The following is a 17,450-nucleotide window of genomic DNA, read 5'->3' as shown; positions in this document are numbered from 1 at the left end:
ACAGTGGAAGGCATCGGCTGCAAGAAGCTCATCTCCCCATCCTGACGCCTGCTGCCTTCTACGAGTCAACTGCTCTTCAGCTGTCCTGCTAGCCATAAAGCATCTGATTATAATAATAATGTCACTCGGCACCAAAAACAGCACCACTCCAGACTACTCCAGTCTACAGATACATGCCATCACACCCAAAACCTGGAGACAGAGCTGGCAAGCATGTTATTTCAACTCTGGACAACCCCTTTTACATATACAATTGCTAGACAAGGAATTATCCAGAATTCACTATTGGTTTTATATGTCTTCCCTAATGCTATGTTCCTGTCCACAAAAGTGTCACCAGTTGGTAAATTTCTTTAATTTCTAGAAGGTATTTGGTCATTAAAAGCCACGTGCAGTCAGGTGTACAGTGCATGTGAGGACATCTCACCATCGGTGCTCTACACAACAGGTAAAAGTACTCTATAATTCATAACTATGAATATTTTACATCCAGGCACAGAGAAATTCTTGAAAAGATGGACGTGCAGAGCTACTAAAAAATGCAATCAATTATATCTAATTTGGAATGCCACAGAAATCTAGAACATCTGCCGTCATATTGACCTGTCTTTCGGGTAGCTTAACGCTTCTCGATTCCACACTGTTGGAGCACCTGAAAATTAACACATATGTAGTGCTTTTATACAGACAATCTGTCTCCGATCGGCTGTGCTGTGTCACTGAATTTTTAATCAATTGGTTCAGCATAAAAATTAGCGTCCTCATTGTCTTCCTATAGAGAGGGGCACATATGTCTTGTGCTTTTTGCATCTGTACAAAGAGCAATGAGCTAACATACTGTCAGTAGTGGTCTCAGGAAGTCACCCCGAGAGCCCGCACAGGTCTCCTTTGTAGTGCATATGCCTGGTGCACACAATAACTCAGCAGTAAAGTGAATTCAACATCTGAAGTCTTTAGGATTCAGGTCAACGAATTACGTGCAATCGGTCATCTCATTGTCCACTTTACTGCATCACTGGCTTTCAACCAGAGGAATCCTTCATATCCATTTTCCTCAACTGTGATGCTCTGCTTTTCATGAGGATAACAAACAAGATACTTCATCTACATATGTGTAAGAGATGGAAAAATATTATTAAAAAATCCTCCTAAAATTCAGTTTCTGGAGTAAAACCATTGAATAAAGCCCAGTGACCCCGATCAGACACCTGCTGTGCCTAATAGGATTGTGTCCATTCCAAATACTGTGATGGAAGGATTTACCATAACAATAGGTCAGTATTATGTATAAAAAGGACAGAAAAAAAAGATTTTTAATGCCATGAGTTCAACAATTTTTGGTATTGGTTTTAAACATACATATGTACACTCACGTGAGGACATTCTATAATGATCCACATGAAATACAAGATGAAAAAACCCATTTGTGTTGAGGTCATACATGAAGCTTCATGGAAGATTTATGATCTGAGGGTTGTAGGCCGGACACTCAGCTATGAACAAAACATTGAGAGAACAGTCTTTTCTTTGCCCAAGGCAGCATTCACATGATTGTACATTCAGCCTAAATACTGTCCATGAAAAATCTGAAAGCACTCAGGCCAATATTATTCAACAGGTTCAGATGACCTTTTTGACCTAATGTCCGCATGAGAAAAAAATTGCAGCATGCACTATTATTTTCGGGATTTTGGATGAGACTCACCTATTCAATTCAATGGTTGCCCAAAAAATGAGATCCCATACAGATCATCTGTATTGCATCCAATGTTTATGGATACACTGCAATTTTTACATAAAAACCGTACTTGGTCTTTTCTAAACTTTATGAGCTAGCAATGTATAAAAAACGAATGTAATAAATGTGTGGGTGTAAAAAACAGACATACTGATGACAGTACTGATAAGAAATAGTCCTTGCTTCGGCATGATAATCGGATGATTTTTTTATACGAAAATGTGCCATAATCGATGTTGACTATACATGTGATGAAACATACAGGAAAGAAACTTCAGTACTTTTGCACAACTCTCTGTTCTCTAACAAGCGTTAGCGTCCCCAGCGCCTGCACTGTAAGTATTTTTCCCGGCATGCACAGTTGCGTTGCCTTTCTAACTTACAGCGCAGGCGCCAGGGACGCTAATGAAGCAAGAGGAGGCAGCGCCCGGCGCGCACAGGCCCGGGGTGACGGCTGTGGTGCGTCTGATTAGCAGGAAAGACCCGCCCCGGGACGATTTCACAGTATGAGGGGGCACATTTTATAAGCGTTTGTTTCAGCGTGTGCAGGGAGCATAACTAAAAGAGCCACCTTGTCAGAATGCAGCATTAGTGCTGCACAAGGTGGCGCTTTTAGTTACAAAAGCCTGAGGGGGGTGACAGGTTCCCTTTAAGTGCCACAGCGTATCATCAGCAGGTTGCAACAGAGATACAGAGAGACTGGAAAAGTGACAGAATGGCAGAGAAGTGGATGTCCTTTGGCCACATCCCATAGAGACTACAGCTTCATTGTGAACAATGCCCTTCGGCACTGGATGATGAATGCCACACAACTCCAGGAACATTTAAGGGACGTGAGAGGCACCCAAGTGTCATATCAGAGAATTCAAAACCATTTATATTAGCGTGGCCTGTCTTCTAGATGACCTGCAAGAGTACCTGACCACGCCACCAGGCACAGGCGTCATCATCTTGCATGGGCCATGGAGCATCTATGCTGGATGAAAGACCAGTGGGCCTCAATGCTGTTCACTGACGAAAGTTGACTCACGGTGAGCAGAACTGATGGCCGCCAATGATGTTGGAAACGCCAAGGAGAATGCTATGTATCAGACACTCTGGTTAATAGATGAGCCTATGGTGGAGGTGGTGTTACAGTGTGGGTGGGTGTGTCTAGTCAATACAGAACTGCCCTACACTTTGTGAATGGTACAGTGACATGCCCCTACTGCTTGACGAACATCATGAATCCAGGCATTGTGCCTCAGCACAAACAACACAGGCCTAATTTCATGGACGACAATGCTCCAGCTCATAGAGGTCACATCACTATGGAACAACTGCTGGAGACTGGGGTACCTCAAATAGAGTGGTCTGCACTCTCTTAAGACCTGAATCCCATAGAAAACCTATGGGAACAGCTGAGTCTATGTGTAAAGGTTCCTAAATCTGTACCCCAGAAACTCAATTACCTGAGGGTCGTCCGTCAAGAAGAGTGGGATGCCACGCCTCGGCTGATAAGACTTGTGAACGGCACAAGACATCGTTGTCAAGCTGTAATTTATGCTCAAGGCCACATGAAAAATTATTGAGACACTGACATTATTGGTTGGGGTATAGACACCACTGTTCTTGGCTTTTGCTTCAATAAATTGTTTCAGATGAGAAGATCACCACTGCATGCTTCTACTTAAATGCCCTACTTTCATCAAAAAATATCACTGTAGAGTGAACGTTTTCTATAAATTTCCCCCGAAAACCAAATATCCCTAACTTTTTGCGAGTAGTATATATACACTCGCTGACAGAAGTTATGTCGCTTATCCATGTTATGTAAATAAAAGCTTATAACCTGACGTTAAATTCATCCATTGGTTGTATAAATTATTCTATTGAAAGCTGAAACCCTCCGAAATGTGGTTTAGGTTAAGAAAATAAATTGGCATCAATGCAGAAATATTGATCAATTAATGGACACAGAATGGTCAGATTTTGGTAAGACAAAAGTTGCTCTTTGTATGAGGTGTCCAAAGTAGGCAAGATCATTGCTTCAAGTGACTTGTCTGGCTTGATTTGTTCCAAAATTGATTTTTTTGTCTTCTTAACATCCATGGTACTGATAACATCCTTGTCCAGCACCCTATTTCAAAGATGTTGATTCTTCCTGCCTCTTGTTTCTTTATGTTCCAGGTTTGGCATCGGCATATTACCACACTAAAGACCAAACTATGAGCTATGTCTTCGTCGCCAGTAAAATGTTCCTTAATTTGAAGATCTTATCTAGTGACTTTATTGTTCATTTCCCCATAGTTATTCTCCTATTAACTTCCAGTGTCATTGCTGCATCTTGAGTGATGATTGATCCGAGTACCGTATATACTCAAGTATAAGCCGAGATTTTCAGCCCAAATTTTTGGGCTGAAAGTGCTCCTCTCGGCTTATACTCGAGTCAAGGTGGGTGGCAGGGTCGGCGGGTGAGGGGGTGAGGGCGCTGAGGCATACTTACCTAGTCCCAGCGATCCTGACGCTCCCCCTGCCGTCCCACGGTCTTCTGTGCTGCAGCTCTTCCCCTCTTCAGCGGTCACGTGGGACCGCTCATTAGAGAAATGAATAGGCGGCTCCACCTCCCATAGGGGTGGAGCCGCCTATTCATTTCTCTAATCAGCGGTGCCGGTGACCGCTGATAGAGGAAGAAGCTATGGCAATGAAGACCAGCTGTGACAGGCAGAGGGAGCCGGACGTCGGGACCAGGTAAGTATGTAATATTCACCTGTCCCCGTTCCAGCCGCCCTCTGCCTGATCAGTCAGAGCGGAGAGAGACGCCGGGACCGGACGCCGGAACGAGACGCCGGGAGCTGCAATCAAGAGCGGTGAGTATGGCTTTTTTTTTTTTTTATTGCAGCAGCGGCACAGATTTATGTGGAGCATCTATGGGGCAGTATGAACGGTGCAGAGCACTATATGGGGCACAGATATGGGGCAGTATGAACGGTGCAGAGCACTATATGGGGCACAGATATGGGGCAGTATGAACGGTGCACAGCACTATATGGCACAGATATGGGGCGGTATGAACGGTGCACATCACTATATGACACAGATAAGGGGCGGTATGAACGGTGCAGAGCACTATATGGGGCACAGATATGGGGCAGTATGAACGGTGCAGAGCACTATATGGCACAGCTATGGGGAAATAATGAACGGTGCAGAGCACTATATGGCACAGCTATGGGGAAATAATGAACGGTGCAGAGCACTATATGGCAGAGCTATGGGGAAATAATGATCTATTTTTATTTTTGAAATTCACCGGTAAATGCTGCATTTCCACCCTAGGCTTATACTCGAGTCAATATGTTTTCCCAGTTTTTTGTGGCAAAATTAGGGGGGTCGGCTTATACTCGGGTCAGCTTATACTCAAGTATATACTGTAGTTTGAAGTCCTTTACAACTTCCAGTTCGCTGCCATCCAACTCAAAGGTGTCGTACCTGGCAGTAGTCAATATCTTTGTCTTCTTTGTGTTGAGTAGCAGTCCCATGCACGCGCTTTCCATCTTAACACTACGTAATAAGTCCTTCCTTCCATCTACGCTTGTTGCTATCAATGTTGTATTGTCTGCGTATTTAAGATTGTTGATGAATATGCAGCAATTTTGCTTCCTTCTGCTTTATTGGCAAGTCCAACCTTCCTGGAAATAGTTTCTGCATATAAGTTGAAGAGAAATGGTGACATAACCTTGAAGCATGATGTGTCGCCATGTTCTTTTCGAACTGTTGCTTCTTGGTCGGTGTAAAGATTCCTATTGAGGCTGATCAGATGATTTGTCACACCCATATCCTTCATGGTATTACAAAGTTTCTGACTATCCATAGTACAAGCAGCAAAGTAATGTCTTATGTAACAGTAGCACTCTTAAAGTGTGCAAGTGTCTAATACTACGCATCCGTGAAAGACAATTGTGCGTTCATCAAGAAAATGTCACTGTTCTTGTCTGAAAATAACTTCTTGCAGCTCCCTCTACTCACGGGCGTTATGAAACAGTGCACACTTGGAATAAGATTGCTTTACAGACGCAAGCTCTCACAGGACGATACAAGTTACAATGACCTCATCTTGGGGAGAAAGTTGCTAAGAGACAAATGGGATATTCCTTTAAAAAGGCTTTCATGGTTCATGGTTACATTTGTGCCTTAAAAGTCAATAGGCAGAGACAGTGCCCTCAAGCCTGAAAAGCCGTGAATAGAAAGAGTAAAAAAAAATGCAATTTCCTCCATTTATGCTGCATTGAAAACTCTGAATGTGAAACCAAGGGTTCCTATAGGTATATTATAAGGATACTCACATGGTTAAGTTAAGCTATTTTATATCTATATGCGTATAATTCACAGGAACTAAACAAATGATAAAAAGACAGTGGTCAAGCTCTTCACACAATTATCCCTTTAAAAAAAATAGAATCTATTTTTTTTACTCTCTGATTAGCTTTTAAACTGTTGGTAAAACTCACATATCACATGGAGGTACACATAAGATGTACGTTGGTCAAACCTGCCACATAGATGGGAAATGGCAGGCTGGCTCATGTATATGAGGGACCTCTCATCCATTTATGTAAATGGGGACCCCTGATGGCAAAAGTTGTAGGAAATAACAAATAGACATATGTATTTTCATAACTTTTCTTTTCTACTTTATTTTAAGTAACCCTAGTAGACTTTAACCCCTTAGTAACGGAGCCAAATTTTTTAAATCTGACCAGTGTCAATTTATGTGGTAATAACTCTAGAATATTTCAACAAATCCCAGTGATATTTATACTTTAGGATAATGGTAAATTTAGGTTGATATGTTTTGTGTTTATTTATAAAAAATATCAGAAATTTGAGAAAAATGTTAAAAATTTTACAATTTTCAAGCTTTGAATGATTATCCCTTTAATCCAGATGGCCATACCACAGCAAACCATTAATAAATAACATTTCCCACATGTCGGCTTTACATCAGCACCATTTGTAAAATGTTATTTTATTTTGTTAGCATTTTAGGAGGTTTAAAAATGTAGCAGCAATTTTTCATTTTTTCAAGAAAATTTACAAAATTAACTTTTTTAGTGACCTATCCATGTTTAAAGTGCCTTTAGTGGACCCATATATTGGGAAACCCCCAAAAGTTATACCATTTTAAAGACAGCACCCCCTGACATATTGAAAACGGCAGTCAGGTAGTTTATTAACCCTTCAGGTGCTTTTCAGGAATTAATGCAAAGTGGTATGACAGAAATGAAAATGTGTATTTTTACCACCTAAATGCCTCTAACTTCTGAACAGATTACTACAGCCGTCAGACTCTAAGGCCAGAATTTGGTTGTGAATTGCCACGGTAAACATCAGGACCACACAATCATGATCTCTGAGGGCCGATGGGGAGAAATAGGAAGCCCCCACACTCTGTTAACCATTTATAATGATGTTGTCACTATTGACAGCAGCATCTAAGGGGTAAACAGATTTGGACAGTGCCATCGCTGATCATGGCTGATGCAGCAAGTTGTCAGCTATAGTGCACAGCCGACAGCTACTGGATTGTCACCTGTATGGGGAGAATATTCTCTTATATCTCAGGTCAGTTAAAAGACGTATTGGCTGTCATTAAGGGGTTAACCTGCAATTGTTTATACTACATATGCACCTACAGTTAGGTCCACATATATTTGGACAGAGACAACATTTTTCTAATTTTGGTTATAGACATTACCACAATGAATTTTAAACAAAACAATTCAGATGCAGTTGAAGTTCAGACTTTCAGCTTTCATTTGAGGGTATCCACATTAAAATTGGATGAAGGGTTTAGGAGTTTCAGCTCCTTGACATGTGCCACCCTGTTTTTAAAGGGACCAAAAGTAATTGGACAATTGACTCCAAGGCTATTTCTTGGACAGGTGTGGGCAATCCCTTCGTTATGTCATTCTCAATTAAGCAGATAAAAGGCCTGGAGTTGATTTGAGGTGTGGTGCTTGCATTTGGAAGGTTTTGCTGTGAAGTAAACATGCGGTCAAAAGAGCTCTCCATGCAGGTGAAACAAGTCATCCTTAAAGGGACTCTGTCACCTGAATTTGAAGGGAACATTCTTCAGCCATAGGGGCGGGGTTTTCAGGTGTTTGATTCACCCTTTCCTTACCCGCCGGCTATCTTGCCTTGTGCAGGCATGTACTACGGAGGACAGAGAATGAACTTCAATCCAATATTGCAGCCAGCATGCAGCCAGCGGGTAAGGAAAGGGTGAATCAAACACCTGAAAACCCCGCCCCTATGGCTGAAGATTGTTCCCTCCAAATTCAGGTGACAGAGTCCCTTTAAGCTGCGAAAACAGAAAAACGCATCCGAGAAATTGCTACAATATTAGGAGTGGCAAAATCTACAGTTTGTTACATCCTGAGAAAGAAAGAAAGCACTGGTGAACTCATCAATGCAAAAAGACCTGGGTGACCACGGAAGACAACAGTGGTGGATGATCGCAGAATAATCTCCATGGTGAAGAGAAACCCCTTCACAACAGCCAACCAAGTGAACAACACTCTCCAGGAGGTCGGCGTATCAATATCCAAATCTACCATAAAGAGAAGACTGCATGAAAGTAAATACAGAGGGTTCACTGCATGGTGCAAGCCACTCATAAGCATCAAGAATAAAAAGGCTGGACTGGACTTTGCTAAAAAACATCTAAAAAAGCCAGCACAGTTCTGGAAGAACATTCTTTGGACAGATGAAACCAAGATCAACCTCTACTAGAATGATGGAAAGAGAAAAGTATGGCGAAGGCGTGGTACAGCTCATGATCTAAAGCATACCACATCACCTGTAAACCACGGCGGAGGCAGTGTGATGGCTTGGGCATGCATGGCTGCCAGCAGCACTGGGTCACTAGTGTTTATTGATGATGTGACACAGGACAGAAGCAGCCGAATGAATTCTGAGGTATTCAGAGACATACTGGGTGCTCAGATCCAGCCAAATGCAGCCAAACTTATTGGTCGTCGTTTCATACTACAGATGGACAATGACCCAAAACATAAAGCCAAACCAACCCAGTTTATTAAAGCAAAGAAGTGGAATATTCTTGAATGGCCAAGTCAGTCACCTGATCTCAACCCAATTTAGCATGCATTTCACTTGTTAAAGACTAAACTTCAGACAGAAAGGCCCACAAACAAACAGCAACTGAAAACCACCGCAGTGAAGGCCTGACAGAGCATCAAAAAGGAGAAAACACAGCGTCTGGTGATGTCCATGAGTTCAAGACTTCAGGCAGTCATTGCCAACAAAGGGTTTTCAGCCAAGTACTAGAAATGAACATTTTATTTAAAATTATTGAATCTATCCAATTACTTTTGGTCCCTTTAAAAACAGGGTTAAGTAAATAAGGCAGCACACTGCAGCGCTAAAACATGTAAACTTGAAAACACGAAATTTGAACTGCATTACTGCACTAGAAATATGAAAAATGAGAGCTTTTAGCGCATAAAAATGGCCAATTTTATGTGTACCTGGTAGCCCCGTTACGGCATCTCTCTTATACCAGGTCCTAAACTTGCCTTACCTCGCTGAGAATAAACGTCTCCATCTGAATGGGTACATGTGAAAACCTCTTCCTAGACTAGACTCCTAAACCCTTCTTCCAATTTTAATGTGGATACCCTCAAATGAAAGCTGAAAGTCTGAACTTCAACTGATTCTGAATTGTTTTGTTCACAATTCATTGTGGTAATGTCTATAACCAAAATTAGAAAAATGTTGTCTCTGTCCAAATATATATAATAAGTTACTTTGCAATTTTCACCACTATCTACTGGGACTTAACACATATACTGTACATAGCTACAAAGGTCAGACCCAGATTTGATATTTTGTATTGAAGTGTCTAATGAGCGTGTGCAAAGGGCATTGAGGAGGTAAGGGTAGCAGGGTCAGCTGTCACATCTACTGTGAATGAATAGTGGAGGCTTTGCTACCCGTGCACAATTATCTGCCATTGTAAAGGTACCGTCACATTAAGCGACGCTGCAGCGATATAGGCAACGATGCCGATCGCTGCAGCATCGCTGTTTCGTCGTTGTGTGGTCGCTGGGGAGCTGTCACACAGACAGCTCTTCAGCGACCAACGATGCCGAGGTCCCCGGGTAACCAGGGTAAACATCGGGTTACTAAGCGCAGGGCCGCGCTTAGTAACCCGATGTTTACGCTGGTTACCATTGTAAATGTTAAAAAAACCAAACACTACATACTTACATTCCGGTGTCTGTCGCGTCCCTCGCCGTCACCTTCCCTGCACTGTGAAAGCGCCGGCCGTAAAGCAGAGCGGTGACGTCACCGCTGTGCTCTGCTTTACGGCTGGCCGGCACTGACACAGGATGCAGGAGGAGTGCAGGGAAGCGGACGCCGGGGGACGCGACAGACACCGGAATGTAAGTATGTAGTGTTTGTTTTTTTTTACATTTACAATGGTAACCAGGGTAAACATCGGGTTACTAAGCGCGGCCCTGCGCTTAGTAACCCGATGTTTACCCTGGTTACAAGTGAAGACATTGCTGAATCGGCGTCACACACGCCGATTCAGTGATGTCAACGGGTGATCCAGCGACGAAATAAAGTTCTGGCCTTCTAGCTCCGACCAGCGATCTCACAGAAGGATCCGGATCGCTGCTGCGTGTCAAACACAACGATATCGCTATCCAGGTCGCTGCAACGTCACGGATCGCTATCGTTCTAAAGTCGCTCAGTGTGAAGGTACCTTAAGCCTGCCTCGGCTGATAAGAAAATTTCTGTAAACTCTTCCTAACAGAACAAGAAGTAGGAGTCTAAAAAGGCCCAACAGGTTAATGTGAAAATTGTAAAACTATGATTTGAAAAAAAAAAAAAAATAAAGACAGCAATATAAAATATATATTTTTAAATACATGTAACATAAACACCTGATTGAAACAATAGGTCATTTTCTGATTATAGCTTTCCTTTGAGACTCGTACCATTGGCGGCTTAATTCTAGATTTTAATTACCGGTACTTTGATTTGACAATTTCTTTCCAATTTTTCACAATGCATCAAGCAAGCTACACGATCTGGAATTAAATCAGGAAAGTTTTATTAACTATGAAAACTCTTATTATTTCTAGATATGTATGAATAAATCGACAACAGGGTGTTATCAATTGGGGGTCTTGTACTCTCTGACACTATCCTATCAACACTATATGGCTTTGCAAACACACCCCTATGACAAGGGTATGGCAACACCCAATTGTCAGTTTACAGAGGAACTGCACACCAAAGAATTATTAGAAAATTGCTATTTTTAGGTAAATCCTTGTGGTTACTGAAGCAGCCATGTTAGAACTGACAGATCATCTCTAAGCTCTAGCAGATGAACTACTAGCACAAGCAAGCCTCACATTGCTTGCCAACGGGAACAGCTGCACTACACAGAGAGGCAAACAATCAGTTAATATCTGTCACCGCTAAGGGTGTGAAGTTGACTGCAAGCAGTTTTTCAGCTGCCAAAAATTGGTCCCAGGGGTCCCAAGAGATGACTGCAAACAAAGGGTGATCTAATGACAATATGTCACAAATTGTCATTTTTCAAGCCTCACATATTGGATAACAACTGCCCTAAACAAGCGGTTCAGTTAAAGTATTTTCTTGTAGTGAAAATTAATTAAATTAATTAATACGACGGACTGGCATAATGTTTAATTTATGGTTTCTGAATATAAGAGCAATAATTTTTCTTTCTAGTTACCATGAACTTCCGAGGAACACCAACACATAAATAAGGAAAGCGGGTTCGGTAGTAGCTACTGGTCCTTACTTTCTTGATACAGTAGTAGGAATGAATAAGAAGCAGCCAAGGTCAGGGACCAGCAACCGCCAGTGAAACTAACTGAACTCGCACTAATTAGAAATCCTCCAAATAATTAGCAAAAGCTCATTTTCAAAGGCTATTGTGGTTTAATATAGAGGCACGGTACAAAGCCCTGGTACCGGGGTTGTACTCAAATCACTCGGGACTGCTGCCCACTGACCTGGAGGAAAAGGGAACAAGGAAAAATGTCAATTAAGCACTAGGGACTGAACATTCCAGAAACATTACCGAGCCTTTCCATATGTACCGGAGTAACATTATACACAGCCAATGTCTAGTTAATACGCCAGTGAAACCTGAGCGCCCTATTTACGAGCCCTGGCACACCTTTTGTTCACCTTTCCCGCATCATCCCAGTCCTTAGCTTTCAGCTTATTGTTCGGCATGAAATCAAACACACAGTCACCACCAACCTCCCTTGTGTGTCAAAACGAGACACATTTTCGAGACACTTCAGTATGCCTGCAGGTTCAACAAGGTCTTGGATTCTCCAGCCAATCATATTAAAAAATAACTCCCCTTGACAATGCCTGTTACATCATGTATGCCGGTTACGTAGTTTGAGAAAGTTGCTTCAAACAGACGTATAAATCGCCTGCCAGGAAGCTGTCGTTTCGTTACCTCCTAGATCAGGCTAATGGAGTAATGCTAAAAAACAAAGTGAGACCCTACTGAAATCAATAATCTGACTGTAATATAGAAGAAAGTGTTACGTGACCACAGTGCCGATAATAGGCAGCGGTATACAAGAACAGCACCTGTTCCTGGGAAGAGCAAGTAGTGAATAAGTTACAATTTAAAGGGGCTGCCTGGTCCAAGGGCCACATCGGTAGTAGATTGACGCTTATCTGAGCCCGGCAAACCTCCTATTACCTGCTGGCTTCCCCGATGCCTCTTCTTAGTAGTAAGGGGCCACGTCATACATTCATTGCACTGCAACGGTGATGTTGCACCTTGGCTACTACAAAGAAGAGGCGGTGTGGATGCCGGTAGGTAAGAGAAAGACCTGAGCCCTGCAAACCTCCTATCACCTACTGGCTTCCCCGATGCCTCTTCTTAGTAGTAGTAAGGGGCCACGTCATACATTCACTGCACTGCAACGGTGATGTTGCACCTTGGCTACTACTAAGAGGAGGCGGTGGGGATGCCGGTAGGTAAGAGAAAGACCTGAGCCCTGCAAACCTCCTATCACCTGTTGGCTTCCCCGATGCCTCTTCTTATTAGTAGTAAGGGGCCACGTCATACATTCATTGCACTGCAATGGTGATGTTGCATCTTGGCTACTACTAAGAGGAGGCGGTGGGGATGCCGGTAGGTAAGAGAATGTTCGCAGGGCTCAGGTCTACGGACTGATCGTTGGCTATAGCCAAATCTTTTTTCTCAACTGTAGTTATTATTAAAAACTTGATTTTCAAATGTATTTTAAGATAACAAAGTTTCTTTCCCCCAAAATACATGTGGTGGTATTTTTATAGTTCTTGATCTATTGAAGGAAGTGACTACACAACGTTTAGTTTAGAAACAGAATCAAAAGTCCATATACTGTATGACCTACTGTATGATTGTGAGTTTCTAGGTCAAGAAGAATTCTTTATTCCCAAACGGTTTTAAATATTGCCATTATCAGCTTTATTAAATTATGATTAATATATAAAAAAAAATTCATCATACAAAGCTTTATTAAAAACAAATGCAAATCCAGTAGAATTGTGTTATATGACAACAAGACCCAAAAGGAGGGAGGTTGAAAAAATGTTCAAGATTATTGGTCAAAGAAAGGTATACACAACTCAGGACATTGAGGCTATGTGCACAGGTAGAATGGTCCACTGCAGACTTCTCCGCAGCGTATTTGATAAATCTGCATGGCAAAAACACTGCGTTTTCCTGCGTATTTATCGCGGATTTACCGCAGTTTTTGTGCGGATTCCACTGCGGTTTTCTACTATGGAGCAGGTGTAAAACCACTGCAAATTCCGAAAAAGAATTGACATGCTGCAGAATGTAAACCGCTGCGTTTCCGCGTGTTTTTTTCCGCAGCATGGGCACAGTGTTTTCGGTTTCCCATAGGTTTACATTGTACTGTAAACTCATGGGAAACTGCTGCGGATCCATAGCTGCGGATCCGCAGCAAAATCTGCATTGTGTGCACATAGCCTAAGAAACAAGACACAAAGTAATATGGCAACACAAGCAACTATCTAGAACTTTGAGTGCCTGAAGAAAGAGCCCCTGTGCTCTGAAAGCCTGCAAATATATATTTTTCTGGTTAGCCGATAAAGGTATCACTCCGAGAATACTTTAGTCATTTTTCGGCATAAAAGTATTTACATCGATTTTTCTGGCTAACATGGTACCACAATATAATTTTTTATTGTACATCATGGATGTCAGAATAAAAGAATTTATGACAGTTGCAGCAATTGTGGGAATGCTGGCCAATATTCATATAAACAATTGATAATAAATACAGTATTCCAATAATCAGCGATCAAGGCAAACAATACCTAAAAACATCTCAGTGTAAAATATATAAATATTAAACATTAAATATTCACCTTCAAACCATACTTATTGGCTTTAATCTAATGGCAGTCATCTAGTTTCTTTGTATAGGGGGTTTCCTACCTTGTTGTAGTACTGTACTTGTACAGAATGCCATTGTCCATCGCTTACACCTCCTTCAATGTACGGGCTGACGGTGGTTGTACTTTCCCCTGTAACAAGGAAACATAACCATCTCCAGTTATTAAATAAAATCTCAATTACAATTTCACACAAAATGTCTTTAGTCACATAATACCTATTTATGTTTAGACTGACTTTGGCAACAGTCACTATGGCATTGCATAATTTTTTCCAATATTCTTATTTTTATGAAGTGTCTATTCAATGCCTCTATACAAATAATGTAGATAAAGAAAGTGACACAACTTTGTAGGTTGCTATGAGAAATCCCTATTTGTTTGAAATTACTTCCATGAAATGAAAAGGGTGAGTTATGGTACCATTCTCAAACTCATTTTAGAACAGTTTTGATATATTATAGGAGCAGCATAGTCTTGCTGATCGGTGGGCGTCCAGGTACTGAGACCGCACCGATTGTTAAAAACTCCGCACTGCAAGAGCTGTGCGCACAGAACGGTGTGTGGGTTCATTACTTAGTCTATGGGTTTGAACATTACCTCTCCCAGAGCTGTGTATGGACCCATAGGCTTACTATTGAGCCCATCCACAGTGGTGGGGGTCTTTACTATATATATATATATATATGTATATATATATATATATATACATATATATATATATGCGTGTGTGTGTGTGTGTGTATATGTATATACACTTTTATAAAATGACAGGTATCCTTTAAGTTCCTATCCTGAGAGACCTTGCAATACATTACTATTAACACCATTCCCATGCACATGTCTATACTGGTCATTAAAAAGAATTTCAGGAGAGAAGGATTCCTTAGGAACTATAAAACGTCAAATAAATGACAGAGTAAATCCCTCCACTCTGAAAACAATTTACAATATTCATCGGCAGAGGATGCAACTGCTGGATAAAGGTTACAGGATCAAGAAAAGTCCCATCCCCATGCGGCAGTGTACCCTGGAGAGACTGCGCGGCTCAACAGTATGTTCTGCCGGTGAACAACTACCGCAAAGCAAACATTGACAGAACCTTAGAAGAACGGGTAAATAAAGGCACGGCTTTCTGAAAGTCAAACACGGCCAGCTTCTCGCTAAGATTTGATGATAAGCACTCCAATGTGACAAGCGGTGACACACCGAGATAAGGTGTGCGCGGGGCTCCGGCATCACCGTGCTACTGTATGTGCTCACCTCGGCAACTCATATATGAGGATTAGAGGTGGGCAAAGCAGTGACTGGGGATGCAGGGGGTATATTCTTGTCTGAAGGTTTTATTCACACATCACCATTTGTCATCAGTATTTCTAAGCCAAAACCTAGGAGTGTCTCCAAAACACAGAACAGGTGTCAATCTTTCAAGCATAGATGTCCTTTATCAGGTTTTGGCATACAAACACAGATTCATAAACACTGGTGTGAATAAGCCCTAACAGCACAGAACCCAGACCAAGGTTATTCCAGATGAGTGTCTTTTCACTGACCAAATCGGCATGTGAAAAAATGGCATCATGCACTAGTGTCTTCTGTAGATCGGATGAGATTAAGTCTACGGGTGCTCAAAAAAGTCAGATGTCAAACGGAACCATAGTATTGTGTCTGATTTGTACGGCTACATTGCAGTTCTGTAACAAAGGGAACTGTAAATGGTTAATAGCTGCTGCTGTAAAATAACCGATTGTAGACAGATGACAAGTGAGAAAAATATCGTCCCACTTTTCTGGACAGAACTTTTTTATACGCTCGTGTGAATGTAACTTAGGGTGGGTGATTTGAAGAGGCGAGTACTGATTGTTTTTGTTTGTTTTTTTCTAAGCATCTGCTGCCCTTTTTTATTTTTCTCATAAAAAGTTAAACAACCCCCTTAGTTGTAGGCAGGAAGGCTGCATAAATCCGGCCAGGCACAGCCATAGATATCACTAATATCAAAGCGAGCAGAGAGGAAATGACAGAACAACAATCCCATGTTATTGGAAGGTCTGCCGAGCGCTCGCGATTCAGGTGACTTTTCCCCACCTTGTTTTCCAGCTTCTCGCAGCTTTGCGGCCAGGCCCTTTCATGTCCGGGCTTCGTACCTCCCACATAAACACCCAACCGCAGACGATGCATACAAATGAGTCCTATCAGGCCCCAGATCCTGGAACAAGGCAGCCAAACTGATTCTCTCACACCCTTTATGGTAAGAAGCTTCGAACTAATTCCAAGAAGACATTGGGAGTCTTGGTTTAGACTTGAACGCCAATAAATTAATCTGCAGCTCGCAATAGATAAATAAATGTGTCATATTATCCCTAGGGTCTAGTAAAACCAGCAACAAGCTCCTGCATGCTCAACCGCCCATAAAGTGCGAGGCAGAACACTGCAACACAATATGGCAGTGCCCGAATTGTCAAGAATTTACACAAATCTAGGCTAATCTCTACTAATTGCGAAAAAAAGGAAAATATCCACCAGAGTTGTAGGACTGAACACTATAAAACAACCCCGAACGCATGTTAAAATCAGGGACTGGATGCAGACGGCTCTGCCGAGGCATGCACAATACCGAGCGTAAGACCCAAGCTCTGTAATTATAACTTTCATAGCGAGGTTCCAATTACGTTCTATCCAGGGGCGGCAGGAGCACAAAATTTGTCTAAAATATTGTGACAGACGTTAATACAAGAAGTATTGCACCTCGTCGTCTGCGTGACGCTTGTCTTATTTGTTACATTTTTATTTTTGATTTGGGCACAAATTGTAAAAACAAATTTGCTGTCTAATTTGACAACTAAATTTAAAAACTGGATTCCGCATTAATTTACCGTATTTCATGGGAAATGATATTATTAAAATAATTTAACTCTTGTGTTAACTTAACATCATATTTTATTGTTCCTTGTTGTCTGACATTTGCGATAATTTTTTTTTAAAGCTTTAATTTTTTTTAAATGTATTTATTTACAATCTAGAAACACAATGACTGTACGAATTGACAACAGACTTGTTTTTACTAACTACCCCCTTTCTTTAACTCCGAGATGGGAGGTTGATGCCCGCAGGTGTATAGAACGAAAAAGTAGGTAACCGAATACCTGGTTTGCTGTAATTCATAACCCGACAACTTTTTTTTTTAAAACAGGAGGGTTTGTCCCAACACGAGATCAGTAAGGATCGG

The 17,450-nt window shown here is 41.6% G+C and overlaps 1 protein-coding gene across 3 annotated transcripts in view; it reads right to left on the bottom strand.

Annotated features, from left to right (window-relative positions):
- The window catches only part of CELSR1 (cadherin EGF LAG seven-pass G-type receptor 1), a 232,138-nt gene that overhangs the window by 80,032 nt on the left and 134,656 nt on the right, over positions 1 to 17,450 (bottom strand). For all 3 annotated transcript variants that reach the window (XM_069764986.1, XM_069764988.1, XM_069764989.1), the window contains exon 5: positions 14,268 to 14,356. In XM_069764986.1, the coding sequence (XP_069621087.1) occupies positions 14,268 to 14,356 (89 nt within the window). The remainder of the gene's footprint in view (positions 1 to 14,267; positions 14,357 to 17,450) is intronic.

The sequence above is a fragment of the Ranitomeya imitator genome, chromosome 4, assembly GCF_032444005.1.
Source record: "Ranitomeya imitator isolate aRanImi1 chromosome 4, aRanImi1.pri, whole genome shotgun sequence".
In the NCBI taxonomy this organism is placed as follows: Eukaryota; Metazoa; Chordata; class Amphibia; order Anura; family Dendrobatidae; genus Ranitomeya; species Ranitomeya imitator.
This window is presented reverse-complemented; position numbering and strand designations above follow the sequence as displayed.